The 21,696-nt window shown below is 43.3% G+C and overlaps 1 protein-coding gene across 1 annotated transcript in view; it reads right to left on the bottom strand.

Annotated features, from left to right (window-relative positions):
• Positions 1 to 21,696, bottom strand: part of mast4 (microtubule associated serine/threonine kinase family member 4) — a 79,193-nt gene that overhangs the window by 2,702 nt on the left and 54,795 nt on the right. The window contains exons 6-29 of the mRNA XM_020616921.1: positions 20,297 to 20,366; positions 18,721 to 18,799; positions 16,567 to 16,721; positions 16,403 to 16,478; positions 16,098 to 16,307; positions 15,572 to 15,673; positions 14,938 to 15,070; positions 13,719 to 13,780; positions 13,517 to 13,608; positions 13,115 to 13,323; positions 12,857 to 12,995; positions 11,986 to 12,118; positions 11,721 to 11,886; positions 9,104 to 9,205; positions 8,382 to 8,504; positions 7,502 to 7,611; positions 6,731 to 6,852; positions 5,702 to 5,916; positions 5,104 to 5,304; positions 4,426 to 4,652; positions 3,961 to 4,083; positions 3,326 to 3,462; positions 2,787 to 2,971; positions 5 to 1,016 (exon numbers count right to left, since the gene is read on the bottom strand). Of these exons, the coding sequence (XP_020472577.1) occupies positions 5 to 1,016; positions 2,787 to 2,971; positions 3,326 to 3,462; positions 3,961 to 4,083; positions 4,426 to 4,652; positions 5,104 to 5,304; positions 5,702 to 5,916; positions 6,731 to 6,852; positions 7,502 to 7,611; positions 8,382 to 8,504; positions 9,104 to 9,205; positions 11,721 to 11,886; positions 11,986 to 12,118; positions 12,857 to 12,995; positions 13,115 to 13,323; positions 13,517 to 13,608; positions 13,719 to 13,780; positions 14,938 to 15,070; positions 15,572 to 15,673; positions 16,098 to 16,307; positions 16,403 to 16,478; positions 16,567 to 16,721; positions 18,721 to 18,799; positions 20,297 to 20,366 (4,183 nt within the window). The remainder of the gene's footprint in view (positions 1 to 4; positions 1,017 to 2,786; positions 2,972 to 3,325; positions 3,463 to 3,960; positions 4,084 to 4,425; positions 4,653 to 5,103; positions 5,305 to 5,701; positions 5,917 to 6,730; positions 6,853 to 7,501; positions 7,612 to 8,381; positions 8,505 to 9,103; positions 9,206 to 11,720; positions 11,887 to 11,985; positions 12,119 to 12,856; positions 12,996 to 13,114; positions 13,324 to 13,516; positions 13,609 to 13,718; positions 13,781 to 14,937; positions 15,071 to 15,571; positions 15,674 to 16,097; positions 16,308 to 16,402; positions 16,479 to 16,566; positions 16,722 to 18,720; positions 18,800 to 20,296; positions 20,367 to 21,696) is intronic.

Here is a 21,696-nt window from a genome sequence, read left to right as displayed (position 1 = left end):
GTCCAATCTGTCTGGCTTCACATTGTCCTTGCCCTGTCTGGAGTGCTGCCACTCTGGGTGAACGGAGCAGAGAGTTGATCGAAGTCCTGCTTCACATTCACTGCTGGCACCAGATGGTTCACTGATGCCTTCAGACGCACGTGTGGTGAGCTTTTTATACAGCACATCTTTAAGGGTTGTAGTGGCGGCTTTTGCCTCTAGAGGGCCAGACTCTGGGCTGCTCTGGGTTTTGTTTTGGCCTCGGACCAGGAAACTTTCATCCCTATCATCACCACACAAGGGAGATGAGTCAGATTCCCACAGGGATTCTTGCTTCTGTAGAGACTCCTTCCTCTCTGACCAGTCCTGTCTCTTCACAACCATCTTCGACTTCAGCTTTTCTTTGTCGAGCTCTTCGACAGATTCTTGCCGGCCCATCTTGCGACTGATGGGCCTCTTTAAGCAGCCCTGCTCAACAGGTCGTACACGGGTGACTGCCAGCGCTTCACAGGCTGATTCTTCCACACTCTGCAGCACAGTGTGATCCTGCTCCCCAGTTCGCAGCTCCTCATCCTGCACTTCCTCTTGGGTCACTTCCAGGCTGTGTTTTCTGGGACACAGATGCTTCTTATCTCCTGTGTAAGAGGGAGACAGCTTCTCCTCAGACTGGACTCGTTTTAGGAGGGGTGAGCGAGGTGGCTCAGCACTTTTGGGGCGCACCATATGGCGTACAATTGTAGGTGGGGAATGTATTTTGGCTGGGAAGCCTTGGCTTGTCTTGGAAATGGCAACAGAATGCCCACTAAGAAGAGGAGAGGGTGAGCGCTGAGGAGATGTTGGCTGGGGAGTAGGTGAAGGTGTGCGAGCCAAAGGAGAGAGGGGAATGCTACCAGCAGACTTGCGGCGCCCCTGACGAAGCCTCTGACCAGGCAGTTTGGGGCCGAGCCCGTGGAGAGTGCTGGGACGAATGTGGCCGGAGCCTGCAGGGGAGTTTGGAGCACTGGAGCTGGGAGAGCTACTCTGGGACGAGTTACCCCCTGGAATTTGTAAGCACAAAAACCAGTGACTATCAGGAATTAAACATAATACAGTGGTGTGAAAAAGTGTTTGCCCCCTTACTGATTTATACAGTGGTGTGACAAAGTGTTTGCCCCCTTACTGATTTCTTATCTTTTTGCATGTTTGTCACACTGTAATGTTTCAGATCGTCAAACAAATTTATATATTAGTCAAAGATAACACAAGTAAACACATCATGCAGTTTTTAAATGAAGGTTTTTATTATTAAGGGAAAACAAAATCCAAAACTATATAGCCCTGTGTGAACAAGTGTTTGCCCCCCTGTCAAAACACTGGTTTATCGCACCTGAGTTCAATTTCTCTAGCCACACCCAGGCCTGATTACTGCCACACCTGTTCGCAATCAAGAAATCACTTAAATAGGACCTGCCTGACAAAGTGAAGTAGACCAAAAGATCCTCAAAAGCTAGACATCATGCCGAGATCCAAAGAAATTCAAAACCAAATGAGAAAGAGAATAATTGAGCTCTATCAGTTTGGAAAAGGTTATAAAGCCATTTCTAAAGCTTTGGGACTGCAGCGAACCACAGTGAGAGCCATTATCCACAAATGGCGAAAACATGGAACAGTGGAGAACCTTCCCAGGAGTGGCCGGCCGACCAAAATTACCCCAAGAGCGCAGCGACAACTCATCCAAGAGGTCACAAAAGACCCCACAACAACATCCAAAGAACTGCAGGCCTCACTTGCCTCAGTTAAGGTGAGTGTTCATGACTCCACCATAAGAAAGAGACTGGGCAAAAATGGTTTGCATGGCAGAGTTCCAAGACGAAAACCACTGCTGAGCAAAAAGAACATAAAGGCTCGTCTCAGTTTTGCCAGAAAACATCTTGATGATCCCCAAGACTTTTGGGATAATACTCTGTGGACAGACGAGACAAAAGTTGAACTTTTTGGAAGGTGTGTGTCCCATTATGTGTGGCGTAAAAGTAACACCGCATTTCAGAAAAAGAACATCATACCAACAGTAAAATATGGTGGTGGTAGTGTGATGGTCTGGGGCTGTTTTGCTGCTTCAGGCCCTGGAAGACATGCTGTGATAAGTGGAACCATGAATTCTGCTGTGTACCAAAATATCCTGAAGGAGAATGTCCGGCCATCCGTTTGTGACCTCAAGCTGAAGCGAACTTGGGTTCTGCAGCAGGACAATGATCCAAAGCACATCAGCAAGTCCACTTCTGAATGGCTGAAGAAAAACAAAATGAAGACTTTGGAGTGGCCTAGTCAAAGTCCTGACCTGAATCCAATTGAGATGCTGTGGCATGACCTTAAAAAGGCAGTTCATGCCCGAAAACCTTCCAATGTGGCTGACTTACAACAATTCTGCCAAGATGAGTGGGCCAAAATTCCTCCACAGCGCTGTGGCAGACTCATGGCAAGTTATCGAAAACGCTTGATTGCAGTTGTTGCTGCTAAGGGTGGCCCAACCAGTTATTAGGTTTAGGGGGCAAACACTTATTCACACAGGGCTATATAGTTTTGGATTTTGTTTTCCCTTAATAATAAAAACCTTCATTTAAAAACTGCATGATGTGTTTACTTGTGTTATCTTTGACTAATATATAAATTTGTTTGACGATCTGAAACATTACAGTGTGACAAACATGCAAAAAGATAAGAAATCAGTAAGGGGGCAAACACTTTTTCACACCACTGTATATGAAACAAGAATAATCAACAAAACGTCTGAACATTCAAGCTCATTAAGATCAGGTTAAAATCTCCACCTGACTGTGTGAAATCTGGTGCGGGGCGGAAGGCGGCAGTAGGGGAACGAGGGGAGACACTGTGAGTAGGGGAGCCAGGGAGACTCTCACCAGACGACAGAGAGTGGTTGAGAGAGCTGAAACTGCGGCTCGTATGCAGGAGAGGAGACGGCTGCATGGCGAACCGCCTGAAAAGGGAGCGCCGCCTGGAAAAAAGGGAGACAATAATAAAGACATCAGTCAACTGTGGATAGTTTGAAACTGCCTTTTATAACGAATGCCATTATTAAAATATATGGCTACAAACAAACTATTATGTTATTAATTCTCTAATCAAAAATGTTTTTTTATTACTCTAAACTGGAAAATCTAAAACAACTTCTTTCGGCTGCTCCACTTTCTGGGGGTGTCATCACAGCAGATCACTTTGACCGATGTAGCACAGGTTTTACGCTGGATAGCCTTCTTGATGCAACTCATTTAATATGATATCAAAAGCTTAGGTTCACATTTTGAAAAAACATGTTGTGGAAAACCTTTTAAATCTACACAGAACTGACCTCTCTGGAGTCTTCTCCTTCTTGGGCCTTCTGGCACATTTGACCATCTTGCTCCTGTAGCTATTCCTCCTTGCTGGACCAGTTTTTATTGAAGTATTTTCAAATGGGGTTGTGGAGATGGCTACTTTGCTACCACTCTGAAACAGAGGGACAAAACTCTGGAGTTGGCCCGGGTCAGACTACACGACAGCTCTTAGAAATAGAATTTACTTCACTGCAGTCAGGATTAGCTCAGTCTCAATACTGTGTGTGGCTGCTGATCATTAGTAAAGAGGTTAATTTATTTTGATTGACACAAACTGCTTCAGTCCAGTAAATACAACACAGCTGGACTTTTGCTTTATCTCTCTTCTAAAGAGCCACTGAGGTTTGTAAAGGAAACATCCACTCAGCAGGTTCAGCACACATCCAGTTGATTAGCTGATATATTCTTTAGCCTGGTCAGTATTGGTATTTAGCCCTTAAATTAATTTAACCTGGACAATTTGGTTAATCTGTACTATGTCATTAAAAATATACATTTTGAAAACACCATAAAACATCTAATTATGAGGCTGAGGTGTAGTATATGTGAAAACAAAACTGTTAAACTTTGAATAGTTGCAGTTTAAAAATATTCACACATTCTCATTTACCTTGAGCAGGAGCTCCACCACTTCAGTGTGGACAAGACCGTGAACTGGTTCTCCGTTGACATGAGTAATTAGGTCTCCAGCTTTCAATCCTGCTTTATGTGCAGGCCCTCCATCTTCTACATTCTGATTGGAGACAAAGAGATATTTATTGTTATTACAAGTATGTAGGTTGAGTCATGGCTGACAGCTTTCTCATCTGCTGTCCATTTGGCTCTGACCAATGAAGGAGATTTTAAGCTTTGGTCCAGTTTGTGTTCACACGTGGTTTTTACAGACAAATGAAGAGCTGTAGACATGTAGTCAATGACTGGGCAGATAGAAACCTCTCATTTCAATAAGCTCAGGTTTGATTCTGCAGCAGATTTGACTGAATGCTTTCACACCACTAAAAACACCAGACCTGCCCCCAACAGGTTTGGGGTGAATGCATCCTAGTTATATCTGATAGGTTTGTCTGGTCCTTACCCAGACCATGTGATAGACTGTATAGGTGTCACCGTCGCATGCATACACCCGGATAGCCCTCAGCGTGAAGCCAAACTTCTTTCCAGAGCTGTGGATCACCACAGGCTGCTGTGGGTTGGTGGAACAGAGGGAGGAGTCTCGGCTTGGAGAGGAGTCTCTTGAGGATGGGTCTGAGGAGAGGGAGTAAGGAGACAGGGGACTGGCCAGCGGTGACACCCCGACGACATCTGGGAAAACAAGAGATGATCACTAACTGGGCACATTCTTTTATTTAATCAATCAGACTCTGAATGGCTCGAGTCAGCAGCGAGGTGCTGTGATAAAGCTCATGAGCTGGGTTCACTCTGCTCCTGCTGGGGGGGAAACTAATGGCACTGTCTCTCTCACAGTAGTCAAAACCTCTTGCTCCTGCCTCCCCTACTTATGCTCCATGTTAGCGGCTACTTGCTCGCAGCCACTCTGTAAAATGGAAGTCGCAGCAGATGTCATGCTGGGCCATTTTCGCACACATCTACAGTGCGCTCTCATCACTTTTACTTTATTTGTTTCAGAGTCTATTGCTCTTATTGTAATTCTTGACATGTTTCTGCTCTGACAACCTTCAGTGAAGAGGCTGAGAACATGTTTTTAGTCAATACATGCACATCTCTGCATTCCCGTGGGTGTTCTTCCACTTACCCCCAGGGATCATTAGCGAAAGGGCACTAGCTGACACAGACTTCGGGACTTTTGCCGCAGCTCTGGTCTTCTCTGCAGCAGTCTCGGGTTGTGGAGAGGCGGTCTGAGCCCCCTGGTCTGAAGAAGTATGACTGGTACTGTCGGGGCTCTCCACTCCCTCACCTCTGGGTGTCAGCTGGTCCAGATGTTCTGAGAAACTTCCTAATTATTACCAAAGAGGTTCACAAGGTGAGGCACACAACTATAATGAACAAATGAGAATTTTCTCTGTCATTATCATTATGATTGTTCCCTTCGAGCTGTTAACCGTTCATGTTATACTAAGCTAATCGAGCAACCGAGTGGCATGTCATCTTAATTCTTGGCAGGAAAGCACATCAGCATACTTCTCAGTTTCTTTAAAAGCTGGTAAACCGGCCAAGCAAGTAGCCTGACGTAAAAGCAGCCGAAATACAACAATGAAAATCTGAAGGTTTTTAATATAAACATCATCTCTACTAGTCCTCAGTGTGGAGCCTTTTGTTTGGATACTACTGTTTGATTGTCCTGAAGGCAACTTACTGTACAACTTATTGATCATTGATTTGTCATTTCATACCTGAGAGCGTGGCTCCGCTGTGGGTGCTGCCTGGAGTGGTAGCGTCAGGCTCGTTCTGCGGGGGCTCCCCAACGGAGGCGACGGCCTTGCTGGGGTCACCGAGGCCCGACGGCTCATCTCCTTCACTCTCCATTGAGATGGCAAACTTTGGTAGCAGGCTCAGGTGAGGCCCCTGATTCAAACTGTCCGTGTCCGTCGAGTGGGACAGCGAGGGCCTGGACGAGGGACAGAACAGATCCTCATGAGATGAGCAGAATCTCACACTCTGGAGGAGCCAAGTGTTGTCTGAATATACTATACAGTACATATTAGTGTTATAGTTTTATGTGAGAATAACTGGAATGATTGTGAACAATTTCTGCTCAGTGAGAGATGGTATAAGGAGTGTTATCGCTGCCGTTAACTTAGAAGGTCAACATTCAAAGTGCACCTCTGAGTTAGATGTAAAAAGTTAAACAGCATTATCGCTGAAGGAGGGAGGTTTCCTCATTGTTAGTTTGTTGTTAGTTTGCCTCAGTCAACTCTTTTTGACCATTTGCATGAAACTAATTTGATTTTTGACGAGTGACAGCAATAAGTAAAGCTCCAAATTTCTCATCGGCCCATTAAGTGGAAATGTAAAAAATACAGATGTGACCAAGTTACAAACTAAAGTAGCAGCCAAATGTCTTTAAATTTAGTGACTGCGCTATTGAGTTAATGTAGCATTTCTTAAATAAAATTTAATATACAGTACATTTATCTGATAACTAGTCACTTTGCAGATTCACATTTTACATTAAAAATATTATACGAGCTCATAATATACAGTGACTTATAGATTTATCCAGTGGTTCCTTACTCTTCCCCAATTAGCACTGGGTGGGCCAGACATGAAAAAGTTTTACTATTTTTGTCTGTACGTAGAAAGGCTCATCTCAGGCATGAACTGCATTTTTGATTTCTGTTAACTGCTATTTATGTTTATGTGTGGTTTAGTGAGCTAATACTGGAGTTACAGGCTTGATTCAAAGAAGGACACAAGCGCACATTTCAGCAAACTCTGGCGTCCAGCTGAGAGAGTCCACAGTCAGTGGGCTCTCGCTCTTCTTCTCCTCGCTCTCGCCCTTCTCCTCCAGGTGACCACGGGACAAATCCAGGCTGCTGTAAACCTGACACCCACACAGAAACAATGTTGTTTCTCATTGTAGTACAGGAAGGCAAACATGTTCATGCATCGCCAGGTTCAGAATAAACTACAAAGTTGAGTTATTCTAGACAGATTCATTGTGACCCTATATTTACACACCAAGACTTTTAAAATCGACAGTTAAGAGAAGCCCAGAAACACTTTGCTGTCTGTTTTAATACAGACTTCATCGTTGCCTTACAAGCATGGGGTTTAGGTGCAGCAGAGGAACTTAAGACTTCCTCTGAGACACCCCGCTGCTTCTTGAGACATGTGTTAATGCTTCGTTTAGATATATGGGGGGGGTTATACTGCAATGCAGCACAACAATGACTCCCACCTTGTATGACTGTATTGTGTTTCATGTTACTGAAAAAAGAAATCTGATTTGCAAGCAGAAAATATATGCAAAGCCGAAATCTGTAGAGAGAGGGGGGTGGGGGTGGGGGATGGGGGGTGCAAAGTGTTTTCTATGCACACATTTCCATATGAAATACCAATTGCTTATACGTTCTTTCCCATGAGGAAGGGATCAGGACAGATGAGGGCATGAACTCATTTACATCACCAACATCTCTGCCGGTAATGATGATGCATGCGTGACGCTCTGAGACCAGAGATTACGGACACACCTTAGAGAATCTGTGAGAACAAGAGGAGAACTGCCGCAGGTCTACATTGAAGTCTTCATCGTTGGTATCCTCTTCCTCTGTCTCCAGGTGATGGTATCTCTCAGAGCGAGCTGAGGACAACAGGAGGTTTATTTTTCAGATGTTTTTATTCATGAGTGCCATGGGCTGATTTGAGTACATATTATATCTAACCTTTAATTAGAATTTCTATTTGGTTATAACAACATAACAGCAAGTCACTAGATGTATTAGCTAGTTATTTCAAAATAACTTGAATGCCAATGTCAGTTTACATGTGGGTTTTTATGTGGTTTCAAATTGTTTGTGTTTTATCTGTGTCCACAGTGTTTCAACACAAATCTTTACGGACAAAGGAAAGTGCCAGTGTAGGAACTTTAAGCACTAATAGTGTCAAGAAAATGTACTGATTGTGCAAAATGTCCATAGAAGACTCCCACTCATGGCTCCTCCAGGCAGCCCCCTCACTCCTCAGAGCAGGAATAGGAGCTGTGGTACGTGTCCTTCAAGATGGCGGACTGGAACGACTTCTGAGTGACGAGCAAGGAGCGGTCAAATAAGGTAACTGGGATTTACCCTGTGAGTTAGCTGTGAGCTACAACTTGTTTTAGCCTATATTTGTTGACATGTTGGCAAATTAGCACCATTAAAAATACACTGGATTAGCTATTAGCAGTTCCTGTTTTACTTGTACTGACAGTTGCCACTGGATTACTTTGATACTAAAGGAAACCTAATGTGGTGATTATTCAAGTTATAAGAAGCACCTTTAGGGTGCAAATGTGAAAAACATACAGCCAAAAGCTTTTTGGTGAAATTTTTGTCCTTCTGGTTTTCTGTTTGACCGTGTTAGCTAACTCACTGTCAAAGTAGCTGGTGTCGTCTTCAGACTCCAGCTGTGGAATGAACTCGGCCTTCTGCCTCAGCAGGCCATTCCAGTCCAGGTTGTGGAAAAACGGATGCTGCTTCACTTCAGCAGCTCCACCTGCAGATGGCATAAATACAGATGAATAACAAGAATATCGCTTTTTTGGACAAATGTGAAAACAGCTTCTAAAATAAACACAGAAAACATGAGACAGTGACACTGAATAGCTCAGTTAGGCACACAATGTTTGCTTGTGCAATGTTTTTCTTGGCCCTAGTGGCTGATGAAGTTGATATCGTGACCATAAATTATGCAGCACAATTTCCTGCCTATGACTTCTGGTGGAATAAATGGAGCCCGGGGAGGGGAGACAACGGACAGAACAGATCTCAATGACCACAAAGGTCCGACTGTCCCTGAAATGAACTGGCTACATGCATCCTCCTGATCAAAAGCCTTTGCCCCACATCAGGGACTTTTACAGTACACACATTTACACATACAAGGAACTAGATTCTGGCAAGGAAATAATCAACTGATCAAAGAGGAGAGGAGAGTGGGTCTGAGGATAAACTGCTCTGCTGCTTGCTGACCTCAATTCCTTCCCTGGTGACATAGAATAATGAGCAGTGCTGAGGTGGCACTAACGATCACATGAGAATTTATGGTGGCCTGCTGTCTCGTGCTAACCGAGTTACTGCTCTGTGCGTTAGTACCTGTGCCCATTCTTTCCAGAGGATTCTGTCTGAGCAGCAGGGTGATGAGCTCCTGAGCATCAGGAGGTGGCGCCTCCTCTCCCTCAGGCCAGTTGATCTCATCTGGAAACACAAATCATACAACCACCTTGAATTAAAAATACCCCAGATATAAACAGCCCAGTTCAGTTGATTTTACTGTAGATTATCATGTGTAACATGGTTTTGAAGCTGAAAAACTCCTGTTTACAGGTAAGACATCTCATACTGTTACTGCACGTGTGGCTCTTCAGTGAATTTTGCAAACATTTGTCAAGAAGTCTGATCTGATGCGAGCTCAGAGTTTCAGCGTGCTGGATGGAAAATGCATCACATCGCGCTGTGTGGCTGCTAAGTAACTATTAAATCCTTATGAGTGAAGCTTTGCCTTATAACCAGGCATCTAACTTGGAGTTCTGAACTTGCAAAACACTTTTGGCATGTATCTGATGTATTTTGACAGTAAAGAGGATCATTTTCAAACGGCCTGATGTTACAGATACAATATTCTATGAATAATATGTCCTTCGGGAAACATGCAGGAATTTCATAAAACTAACATAACTTTTAAAAAAATTCCCAACAGCGTCTGTGCTTCACAGTTAAACCTGTAGGGCTAACGTCCTATGGTCTGCGTTGGCTGCCGTTTTGCTACACTACTGTAAATACTTTTCTATACATTGAAGTGCACAAACACTCACACACCAGTGACATTACAACTAGGTTCAGCGTCTTTCTCAAGGACACTTCGACATGTGGACTGGAGAAGCCGGGGATCGAACCGCTGACCCTACAGACCCCACAGTAAAATCCATTTGAAAATACAAGGATGGATGCCACATAAACATTTGACCTTTAAATAATAATTGTACTGCTGAACAGGAAGTGGTTTAAATGCTAAAACGCTTGTTTGCTGATGAGAAACCTAACCACAAAACAATCAGATTATCACTACAAGAACAAGTCTATGCATGAAACGGTTTTATTCTGCCACAGAATTTTAATAATAATAATAATAATAATCTTTATTTGTACCGTGCTTTCCAGCTCAAGAGCACAAAGTTAAGAACACTCATAAACAGACAGAAGCCAAATAGATATCCAGAAGTGACGAAAATCAGTGAACACGCTAAACATTAAAAGCTTGTTTGAAAAGATGCGTTTTTAACGCTGCCGGCTCAGTTATCGAGCGTATATCTAAAGGCAGGGAATTCCACAGCCTAGTTTTACACTGTGGCCTTAGACCCCTTCATCCAACTGTGCCCCCCCGAGGCTGCCATTTGTGACACTTCACTCTAAAATGTTCCTTTTAAAAAAGCTGCACCAGATGAATCAGAATCAGTTTGTAGGTGTAAGAATGAGACAATCTCACATCAGCTTTCAGTGAAAAACTTCCTCCATCAGAAATGTAAAGGGGAGCAGAGCCTGTCTGTACCATGATCTCTGCACAGCTTGTCCCCCATTTTAATCAAATTTGGGAGGAGCGCTATGAATATGTATGTGCGGCCTGAGGCCACAGTGGCATGCGTTCACCGTGTTCAGGCCCCTTTAATTAACAGTTATTCTCAGAGGCTTGGTACAGTTTGATTGAGAGCAAACCAAATCAGACATGGCGTGCCATTCATTTCCATGGCACAGACTGAGGCTGTTATCCACACAACCATTCATCTGAGCCACAACACTGATAAGATAAAAGCTCTTATTTTCAGGATGAAGATTTTCTGCTGTCGCCAAAATATTAAAACATCACTTGTGGTCTGAAGTCAAACTAAATCCACTTACTGCCATCTGTTTTGCTACCGACCCTTAGGGAAATCTCAGTCTTCAATAAATTGACAAATACGTGAGGTAACTAATTCCTTGTCATCACTATGCAAATGTTTAATTCCTATCTAAATGAGGTTTGGAAATTTCTCCTGATGTGCTCAACAGAATCTACACGGCAGGTGCTGGGACACTTCGCCTGTATCACCTCTAGCAGCAGGAAACGCCATCTAGTAAATGTCTGTACTAGATAAACTGACATAAGTAAGAAAATAACTTTTCATCTTTTAATTACAAACATAAATAAGGCAGTTGATGGGTTTCGCATATGATATAGTTGCAAAAAGCAATCAACTGATCAGTGCGATGTAATGCTATAGAGCCAGTCCCAGCTGACATTGGGCGAGAAGCAGGGTCCACCCTGGACAGGTCTCCAGTCTGTCACAGGGCTGACATGTAGTCCGACAACCACATTCACTCCTACGACCAATTTAGAGTCGCCAGTCAACCTAAGCTGCATGTCTTTGGACTGTGGGAGGAAGCCGGAGCACCCAGAGAGAACCCACGCAGACACAGGGAGAACATGCAGACTCTACACAAAAAGGCATTGGGTCGGCCTGGGATCAAACCTGGAAACTTCGTTCCACTGTGCTGCCTGTAATTAAAATAAAAAGCTTAATTTACTGGCTTTAACCAGCAAGTTAACCCGTTTGTACCCAAACGAGATGACAGCACTCGACTGAGGATCAACATCTATCGGTGCGGTCTGAGCCGCAGGTCACTGTGAGGCAAAACTGTCACAGACATGATGCCACAGAAGGCAGGCAGCACTGACCGCTGATGACCTGTCCAAACAGCTCCTCTGGTGTGTCTCCAAAAAAGGGCACGCAGCCCACAAGGAATTCATAGAGGATGATGCCCATAGCCCACCAGTCCACTGGCTTTCCGTAGCCTTGTCTCAGGATCACCTCTGGAGCAATATACTCAGGGGTCCCACACACCTGTACAGAACGAAAACACGACAGGTGTTGTAAACATGAGTCAACACGTGTGTGGAAGTCGTCACACCTGTCCATCAGGTTAAAAAACATTCACCATACCTGCTTATCAGAGAACTCCCTGGCATCTTTCTCTATATGCCCCTCATACAGGTTAGTGGTCATGTTCATCAGCCCAACCTTGGAGAGCCCAAAATCTGTCAGTTTAATGTGCCCCATTGATGTAACCAGCAGACTGTGAAGAGGAGGGACAAGGGGAAGAGAGTGAGACAGACATATATTGAATTGTGATAATAAAATGACTGGTATAGACTGTATAACTGCAGGTAAGCTGTAGAGCAGTTTAGCTTCCAGACACGGATCACTAATAAAACCTGTGCAGATTATTTGTATTCGTTTGGCTTTTTGAAATAATGAAAGATTTGAGGAAGTAGCCAAGTTCTTTACACAAATAAAAGTAGTAATACCACAATGTAGAAGCACTACATTATAAGTAAAACCCATATAAAGTATTACAAGCTACGTGTACTTAAAGTATCAAAAGTAAAAACACTCATTAAATGTTCTACTTTGTGTTATTGGACTATTATCATTAAAATAATTTATGCATTAACATGTAAACAACATTTCAATGGAATGTTCCTTTTAGTTTGTTTGTTGTTCTCCACCAATTCCTGAGGGAAATAGTTGGCTCTTTATCTGCTCACCACTTCACCATGTTCCCTAGCTGGTCTCTAACATCATGTGTCTGCTAAGCAGGAAGCCTACAGCTGTTACTGAAAACAGCTGCCTGCTAACCCAAAAATAATACTGCCAGTGAGGGGGAACCAAAACAGTAATTTTACAGGCAGGAAAACCAAAACAAGGAGCTGAAGGATGTTATAATCCTCCATCCAGCTGAGGGGGACCGCCGAGTTCTCTGCAAGTAAAGAGAAAATAGTTAGCAGCTGCTTTAAACTGTGCGACGTCTCACTTGTCTGGTTTGAGATCTCTGTGGACGATGCCATAGTTGTGGAGATATTCCAGAGCCAATACTGTCTCAGCAAAGTACATCCTAGCCATATCCACAGGCAGAGGACCCATGTTCTTCAAAAGGGTGGCACAGTCTCCTCCTGCAAAGACCAACAGACTAATGTCACAGATGTGCTTCAGATAGTTACACACAGGAGACACTGCTGAAGTGGACCACCTTTAGCTGCAGCACTATGCGCTACAACACCGAGCTGCTGACCTTCAACATATTCCATGACCATGCACAGGTGCCGCCGTGTCTCAAAGGAGCAGTACATGGACACCACAAAAGGGTTCTCAGCAAAGGTGAGGATGTCTCTCTCCACAAAGGCCTGCTGTATCTGGTTCCTCAGCATCAGGTTCTGCTTGTTGATCTTTTTCATGGCAAACCGCTGCTTAGTTTCCTTGTGCCGAACCAGGTAAACAGCTCTGTGGAATAAACAGTTTACCAGTCAGCTGGGGAAACTAGTGATCATCTAATCTTGTTAAAGTCATTTCAGTTATCAATGTCTAGAAGAAACAGAGAGGAAAATGCAATTGGCAAGGGAGGGATTGCTGTCAGGGCAATAGCATTTCCTCTAGCATCAGAATTGAATTAATCTTGTATAGATTGTGTCCTCACCCATAGGCACCATTGCTGATGAGTTTTGTCATCTCAAAGTCCAACTCAGAGGGTTTTCTCCGGGACCGCAAGGCTGTGCTGAGGCTCTGAGACTGAGGACAAGAAGAGAGGCAATTACTAAAACAAATCAAAAAGATAAAATCTGCATTTCACTGGTACACCTGCTGTAAAGATCAATACATTCATCAGTTTGAGTGCTTACTGAGTCGTCTGTCTCTGGGGTTTCCGCAATCCCACTGTCACAGCTGGTCAGCTGAGCGATTTCTACAGAGACACGTAGCAGAGGAGCAGAATCGGTCAATCTGTACTTTTACAGCTCTTAATGCACAAGTTAGTGCCATTTAAAATGCTTTATAGGGACAATACAAGAAGAATGAAATGAATAATAAAGAAAACAAAAACAAGAACATTTAAAAACAGATAAAGGGGATTAGAACATGAAGCCAATGAAATAAATGATTAAATAAAAACCATATATTTTGATCAAATCATTTTAGAGAGAACAGAATGTTTCTAGTGTACGATGCATTCATGTGAACCCCATGAACACGCTGAGCAGTGCAGTTTGTGAAACATAATGCTTAATTGCTGAGTGACTGGGACCAACAAACCAGACAAAAACAACAGACTTTAGCCTTTATTCACCTATTATGTCTGAGGTGCTGACTCCATGATAATCTGAATTGAGAATAAATGGGCTGGAACCCAGATGTGGCAACACCAACACATGTCCAACACTGTGAAAATCACCGCTCCAGAACAAGTGCTCATTATAAGCCACCTTGCATCTTCAACATGTTTTCTGTGCGTGTATGTTTGTGTGCAATCATGCCGACGTGCATGTGTGTAATTTCACAGGGGTGTTTGTCGTGTCCCTCGAGGGCCTGTAAACACATTTCCACTGCTATTTAGCATCTGTCCTCGCTTGTAGGTTTGCTTCAGGCACAACAGGCACTGGGCAAATGAAACATAGGAGACACTCGGGGGAAATGAACGGAGAGACTGGCTGATGAGCCTGTGTGGATGTATAGAAGGCCTGTGGGGAGGCCATTCCTTCCTAATTAGTCATAATGAATGTTGTTGGTTACTGAATCTGGAGAGACAGAGGGTCATTTGAAAGACAGGCTGTTCAGTGCAGGACATCTTTTGAGTTCTCTCCACAGCTCAGCTCCTTCACAGCATTACCACAACAGCTCCCCTTGTTCCTTATTCAATGTGGTCGTATTTACCACATTACTAATGTATTATTGAAGATGCAAGATAAGAATATGATCGCTAATCATCAGCATTCAGAAAGGATTAACCCATTTTGAATAATCAGTGTATACCATTTCCTCCTGTTCTGCTAATCGGGCTGCTTGTAGCTCTAACCAGTTATCTGTATTTTATGATGATGATGATGACCAGAGTCCTTCCTGTACCTTCCAGGGGGTCTCTCGTGAGGCCCAGCTGGCTGATGATGTAGCGAGGGATGTCCGTTTTGATGCCTCGACCCTCTTTAGCGTGTCCCTCAGCAGCCTCCAGAAGGTAGTAAAACTCCTCCGGGTCAAACTCCTGAAGATACGACACAACACCTCAGTATGCGCCCGAATGAACAGTGTTTTAATTGAAGTGAACAAAGGTGTCGCTATTGTTTCAGGGACTAATGTTTGTGGTTTTTTTCTGTTTACAATGGATCAGTATGTCTCAGTCTGAAAGTCTGATGAACACCTATCATTGTAGTTTAAGTGAACTGCAGGAATTATGGCCCTTTTTGACACACTTTTAGAAATGAGTGTATTTTAAACACATCTGTGACATTTCACTGAGCCCAGGTTGTTCAGATTTCTGTCTTTACGAACAGCTCAGATTCCCCCCTGTCCTGTCACTGGTTGTTGTAGAAGCTATTAACATAAAATGTACAACACCCCTTAAAAACACAACTCCAGAACAAGTGCTCCTTATAAAACAGCCTTTTCTCCTCCTGTGTGTTTGACCTGATGGTTCAACAGCTGGGTAAGCAGGAAAAACATTGACTATCCCATTTTAAAGGCAGTTCTATGACAGAACACGTACCAGACATTCCAGCAGTCGAGCAGGCCGGGCGATGATGATGAGGATCTTCTTCACCAGTTCTCTGATGAAGTTTACCTCCTCGCTTTCTGACCTCTCTGTAGACTACACGGACACCAACCAAAAACAGAGGAAACATCTCAGCCACCTCACATGATCACGAGCTGGTTAAAGTTACCACAACATACGAGTCACCGCAATTTTCTGAACAATAAATACCTGTGATCTGAAAAACCAGTTGTGAAGGTGCCCCCCTGGATGAAAAAATATTTCACCTGTTGTATTTTCTAGGTCAGGCAGCTGGAAATGATACATGTACTTGCTATTTAAAATATTACCTTTCCATTCACTTCCAGGTTTTTAAAGGGTAATCATAAAAAGACAGAGCTGTGACTCTAGTTTTATATACGAGAAGCTCAAACTGGGGCGAGGTCTTCCTGCTTCAACATCTAAAACAGCAGCTCAGTAACACTGCTATGTGATTTCTCTCCTCTGAAAACATCTTTAAGGTTTATCAATATGCGCTCACCTCCTGAACAAGTCTCTCCAGCTTGTCGGTGAGTTCGCAGAAGTAGCTGGAAGTGATGAGTCCCAGCCGACTCTTCTCCAGACAGTCGCGGGCCAGTTCAATTATCTGGTGGTGGGCAAAGCCAAGCACACCATCTGCCAAAGGGAGGACGCTCTCTGGAGAGTTGCTGCGGATGATCTCCTGAATCCTTTCCTCCATCTGAGCTGTGGCCTGCGGAAAGAAGGGGAGGTGCAAGGTTGGTGATGTACAGGGTAGAGTAAGTAATGGCCAGAGGCAGCAGTAGCAAACTTATTGTGTGGTGTTACCTTAGGAAAGCGCTCCTTGTAGACGTGATTCATCATAATAATCTCGTTGTCATAACATGATGGAGATCTGCCAGGGCTGAAAAATAAATCAGAGCCTGAGTGGCACCAGTGGCATGCGATACCACAAGAAGCTAGTGTTCCATTTGCAGGAGGTAAGCGAATACCTGAGACTGCGTGAGCGGGGTCGCATGGCTGTGGCTCTGCAGCATTCATCGCCGGAGATGCTCTCAGTGCAGAAGTGCTTGGAGAGGAAGTGCAGTTCATCAGGTGTGGGCTGGAAGGGCAGCTGGTGCAGCTTCTCCTGTGATGAACAGGACGACTGGAAATGAAACAAATATATATTCAACATGAAAAAAACCCCCCAACATGTCAATTACTAGATTCGCATCTGTGCATGATACTGCTGAACTGAATAACTAAGAGCTTGACCTCGCCATATCCCAAAAACTCTTCCTTGGACAGATGGTGTGAACAGCAGAGACCAAAGAGCACACAAACTAAAACACAATCACCATATGGCTCATTTTCAATCCCCAAGACCTTTGGTAACTCCAGCGATTGTCTGCTAGTGTGTGTACACGCAGGTTTTGTCTGCTTCATAGAAATGATTATGCTGATATATCAAAACAATTACGTTCTTTCAGATTCAAGTTACAGGGACAGAGAGAAAAGTAGGCAGAGGAAGTAAACACAATAGCAGGGAGTGTGTGGGCGCGTCAGGGTGCCCACTTGTCAAGGTCAGGTTTTCTCTGGAAAAAGCATTTTGTGTTTGTTCATAAACACTCTGCACATGGAGCTTCAGAGACAGGAGTCAATACAGTGAACCAGAGACGTGACGGGGGAACGGCAGAGCTCACAAGGTGCAGAGCCACTTGGGCCAGCGGTGCTGCTCAGTAAGCTGCTCACAGCCATAGAAAACTTCACCAGTAGATTTCAAATCACAACCAGAATTCAGTCTTCTACAAAGGGGAAAACTGTGGCTTAAAAAACAATTGAGATGTGAACACTGTGGTCAGAGTGTGAGTTTGTTCATCTTGGTTTTGTAAAACTATTTGTTCTTGGACATTTGAACCTGATTTTTAAAAGCTTAACCGGGGTCGGGGAGCTGCAAATTAGCATTGAATACACTGCATTGAATGACTGCATTGAATGACTGCATTGGAGTAATTTTAACTTCACTCACTCATTTTTGCCTCAGGTTGACTTAAACTGATTTTATTTGACCAACTGATTCTGGGTTTTGTTGGAGCTGAAGGATTCATAATTTCATATCAAAATCATGATATGAAAGAGAAAGCTGTGATTTTAACTAACTTACAGCACATGAATAACCATTTTTTACTTAACAAAGCAGGCCAGTGACAACTACTGCCAGTAAGTTTACTCAGCTCTCTTATGCGAGTTGTTGTGGTTTGTATCCTGCTTCCTGTCTTGTGCTTTTATATTTGGTTAGACTTCCTGTCCGATGTCTGCTTACCTGCCTCAGGTTTACCCCGGTTCACAATCACCATCCATGGCTTCCTGCTGCTCGTTATCCTCTGGTCTCCTGTCTATATAATCCTTCTTCCTTCCCTCAGTCTGGTTGCTGGTTCATTTTGCCTCCGCGCCTTGTTGCCCCTGTCCTCTGCTTGCTATCTCCATTCACCACACCCCGCTTGTTCATGTACTCTTGTAAGTTTGACGCCGTCTCCCGTTTGTGATCCCGGCCTGTTAGCAGTTCTTTTTATTGGTTTCTCCAGTCTTGCTTTAGTTTCTTACCCTGCTCCCTGACCTACTGTATAGTTTAGCACTTTGGAAGTCTTTGTTTGTCCCTGTCAGGATGAGCCCATGTGTTTTTTCCAATTAGTCTCGTTCTCTACCATTTAATAAAGCCCTACCTGAACCTTCCCTCGCCTCGTGTGTCTGCACATTGGGTCCTACCTAGTCCTTAACCGTAACGCGAGTTAGTTAAAAATGAAAAATAAACCTTGGCTGTTGCCTGGTTAAGGTGCATGCCAGTGTCTGTACAAACCAAGACCGTGACACACGACACACTGCACGAACAATGTGCTTTAGGTAATACAAACATTTAGCTGATGTATATCTGTAGTAACTGGATTTAGTATAAAGAAACAGTGGGTTTACTCAGAGGTTTACTGTTCTCTGAAAGCAGGATTTTATCTCATCTAATTCACGTAGAAACATATGTGTGTTGTTAAATACAACAAACGCCGGCCCATCTTCCAATCGATTATTACTACTCTTGATATTTTGGTTGTATTTAGCTGAAATGGATCAGGTTGACCCGTTATATCTCGGGTGTGTGTCTTGATGCTTACAGAGACAGTGGAGCTGGGTGTGTTGGTTCCATATCCAGAGGAGGGAAGGGAGGCCAGCGACCAGCGGCGACCATCAGTCCTGTCACACAACAGCAAAGACGAACAGAACTGTCAGACGTCAAAGTCTGACACAGTGGCTCAAAACACACTAACAGATGTGAAGTATTTGCCTTTGTTCAAAGACAAATTTGCTGAAATGTCTTCAGAAACATGAAATATGCTTAATTTCCATGTTTGTATCAAAACATGTGAACTAACTCCTAGAGTCCATATGATCACATGGTACAGATAAATCGTGTTAGAGAAAACAGATCAGAGCCCACACACTGATCCACTGCTCCACAAAATCATTTTTATTCAGGCCAAACCATCACTCTAGAGATACCAAATCTTTACAGCTTGTACTCTGACCTGATGCCGTCACAATGTCAGGTGTGACACCACACCCAGACCAGTCAGCACAAAAACAACAAGACCCACAACATGTTAATCCACCCACCACATTACACCACAAAGCCACAAACCAGTTCCTGTTGTATGGATCTAATAATTGGCCAAATAAATCCTTATTCAGCCACAATTAGTGCTTTCCAAATGTTTCTTTCAGTTCATACACAACTTCTGCAACCACTATTTCTTATACAAAGATCAAATTCATAACACATTGTAATCAAACTAATGTCGACCAAACGTCCTCATTCTGGCCGTGCGGGGACAGCGTGTTTAATCTGTACACCCAATGTGTCTCCCTCTGGTGACGCTTCTCTCGATCCTCACCCCCTGAAGAAACGGCAGCCGTTTCTGTGTGTACCTTACTGGGTCATGCTGTTTTTGTGCTGATTGGTCTGGGTGTGGTGTCGCACGTGACATCAGTTTGAAGGCGTATGCAGGTATAGTATGTCAGGTCGGAGTACAAGCTTTAAATACCCAGTGACGTGGTGGTTTGGCCTGAATGAGGACAATGGTGTCGAGCACTGAATCAGTGTGTGGGCTCTAATCTTTTGTCTAGCAGTGTTACTCCTCGACCTACACACCTGATGCAAAGACGTTTGTCTTGGGGAGGTGCATGCACTTTTCTTAACGTATTTCTAGATGAATGGTGACCTTTCTTTGCTGTTGCTTGAAATCAATTTTACTGGTTCCACTACACAGGACAGCAGAAATTAGAGAAACAATAAAAGCACTGAGTGTAAAGCTGAAACTAGATGCCAGAATGATGTAGGCCTATAACAAAACCTCAGCGTTGAGCCGAGACAAATGAAGGAATGAGGGTATGAAGAATACAGAGTACTGCGGTGGGGTTATAAAACTAAAGGTCAAACCAAAGCCTAACATGAAGTTACCTGTTTGCTCTGTGGCAATGACTGTGGATTATAATAAAAATACACAATTAAATGATGTGCTGAGAAATGGCATAATCAATATGTTATCGCTGCTGTTTTGAAAGAAGTTGACTATTTAGGCCGTTGCCGGCCGAGGAAACGTTCCAAGTTAATGTCCTTACTGGCTGACACTGGTCAACAGCTATACAATATCTGTATCTGAAAAATCTCCTACATATCCATGGCTGTGTTACCTTCGTGCAAAGGAGAAATGAGCAGAGGCACTAGGAGAGAAATTTCTGGGACTGTCTTGTGGGCTTGTTCCTGCAAGAAAGACAGAAAAATACAAAAATGTGTTTTTTTGATAAACCACCATCAATGTCTGACAGAGTGCGTTTCAAATGGTCATTAAATAGTCAACAAAATAACGCCTGCTCATATTCCCTGAAAGATAAAACCTGTGTGTAGAAATTCTGTTTCCACTCATGCATTCTCATTTACTCTGCTTAAGCTGATGGAGGAGCTGCAGCCAGTCCCAGCTCAAGTGACATACCAACCAAAAACATCTAGGGCTGCATTTAACTATTGTTTTCACAATTTTATTAATTTACAGATTATACTCTTGATTAATCAGTTAACTGTTTGGCTTGTGAAAAGTCAGGAAATAATAAAAAGCCTGAATAAAAGTAAGTAGGAAGTAAAAGTAAGTAGGAAGCAATAAAAAAAGTCTGAGGTGATAAAATCAAAATACTTGTTTTGCCCACAAAACCCCTCACAACACAGAGTATATTCAGTTTCCTTTCATATAAGACAAAGAAAAGCAGAACATTTAGAAGCTGGAACCAGAAAGAACCTTTTCTTTGCAATATGATTATTTTTCTGTCCGTTGACTGACCTATCAACGACCTAACTAAACGTTGAAGCTCTAAAATGAGCACTGAGACATAAAACTTTATAGTTAGTCACAGTGTAACAGCTGTCACAGTCATAGTTGCCACACAGAATCTGTTGTTACAAGTCGTCAACAGAAGTTGGGACACCTGTAGAAATTGTTTGCATCACTTTTCAAGGCTGCATTTACTTTCACTGCTGTAAATAAACGGGTTCTTAAAGTTTTGACCCAGAGGGTAAACAGTACATCTCCAGTAAACGTGCAGGACTCCCTCTCTCTGCCTACATTATCCAGGTCTGTACTGTATTTTCTTGCTGAAAACAGAAGTGCCACTGAACATGTTATACTGCCAGGAACTTTCTGAAAGGCACCAATTAGCTGTTGTGTAGGTGTTTAGTGTGAAAACCAACATTAGCATTAATCAAACAATTAGATCCGTCACTAAGGGAGTGATTAAACACTTCATTAACCAGAAGCTACAACGCCACCATCGCCTGTGATGATAAAGATGGGAGTCCCGTTAGTGATGAATGTCACCCATTTAATCACACTATAATCTTATTCACAGCCAATTACAGACAACTGTCCCCACCCATGGGAGTTGGACTGCACCTGAACAAACAATACAGAATATCTAATGTGCTCTGACTGTTAAGAACACTGCCATTTGAATAAGGTCCAAACATAATGTCATGACTCATGAGTACACCTACAGAACGAAGAACAGAATTCAGAAGGAACAATCAAATCTGTCACAAGTGT

The sequence above is a fragment of the Monopterus albus genome, unplaced genomic scaffold, assembly GCF_001952655.1.
Source record: "Monopterus albus unplaced genomic scaffold, M_albus_1.0 scaffold181.1, whole genome shotgun sequence".
Lineage (NCBI taxonomy): Eukaryota > Metazoa > Chordata > Actinopteri > Synbranchiformes > Synbranchidae > Monopterus > Monopterus albus.
This window is presented reverse-complemented; position numbering and strand designations above follow the sequence as displayed.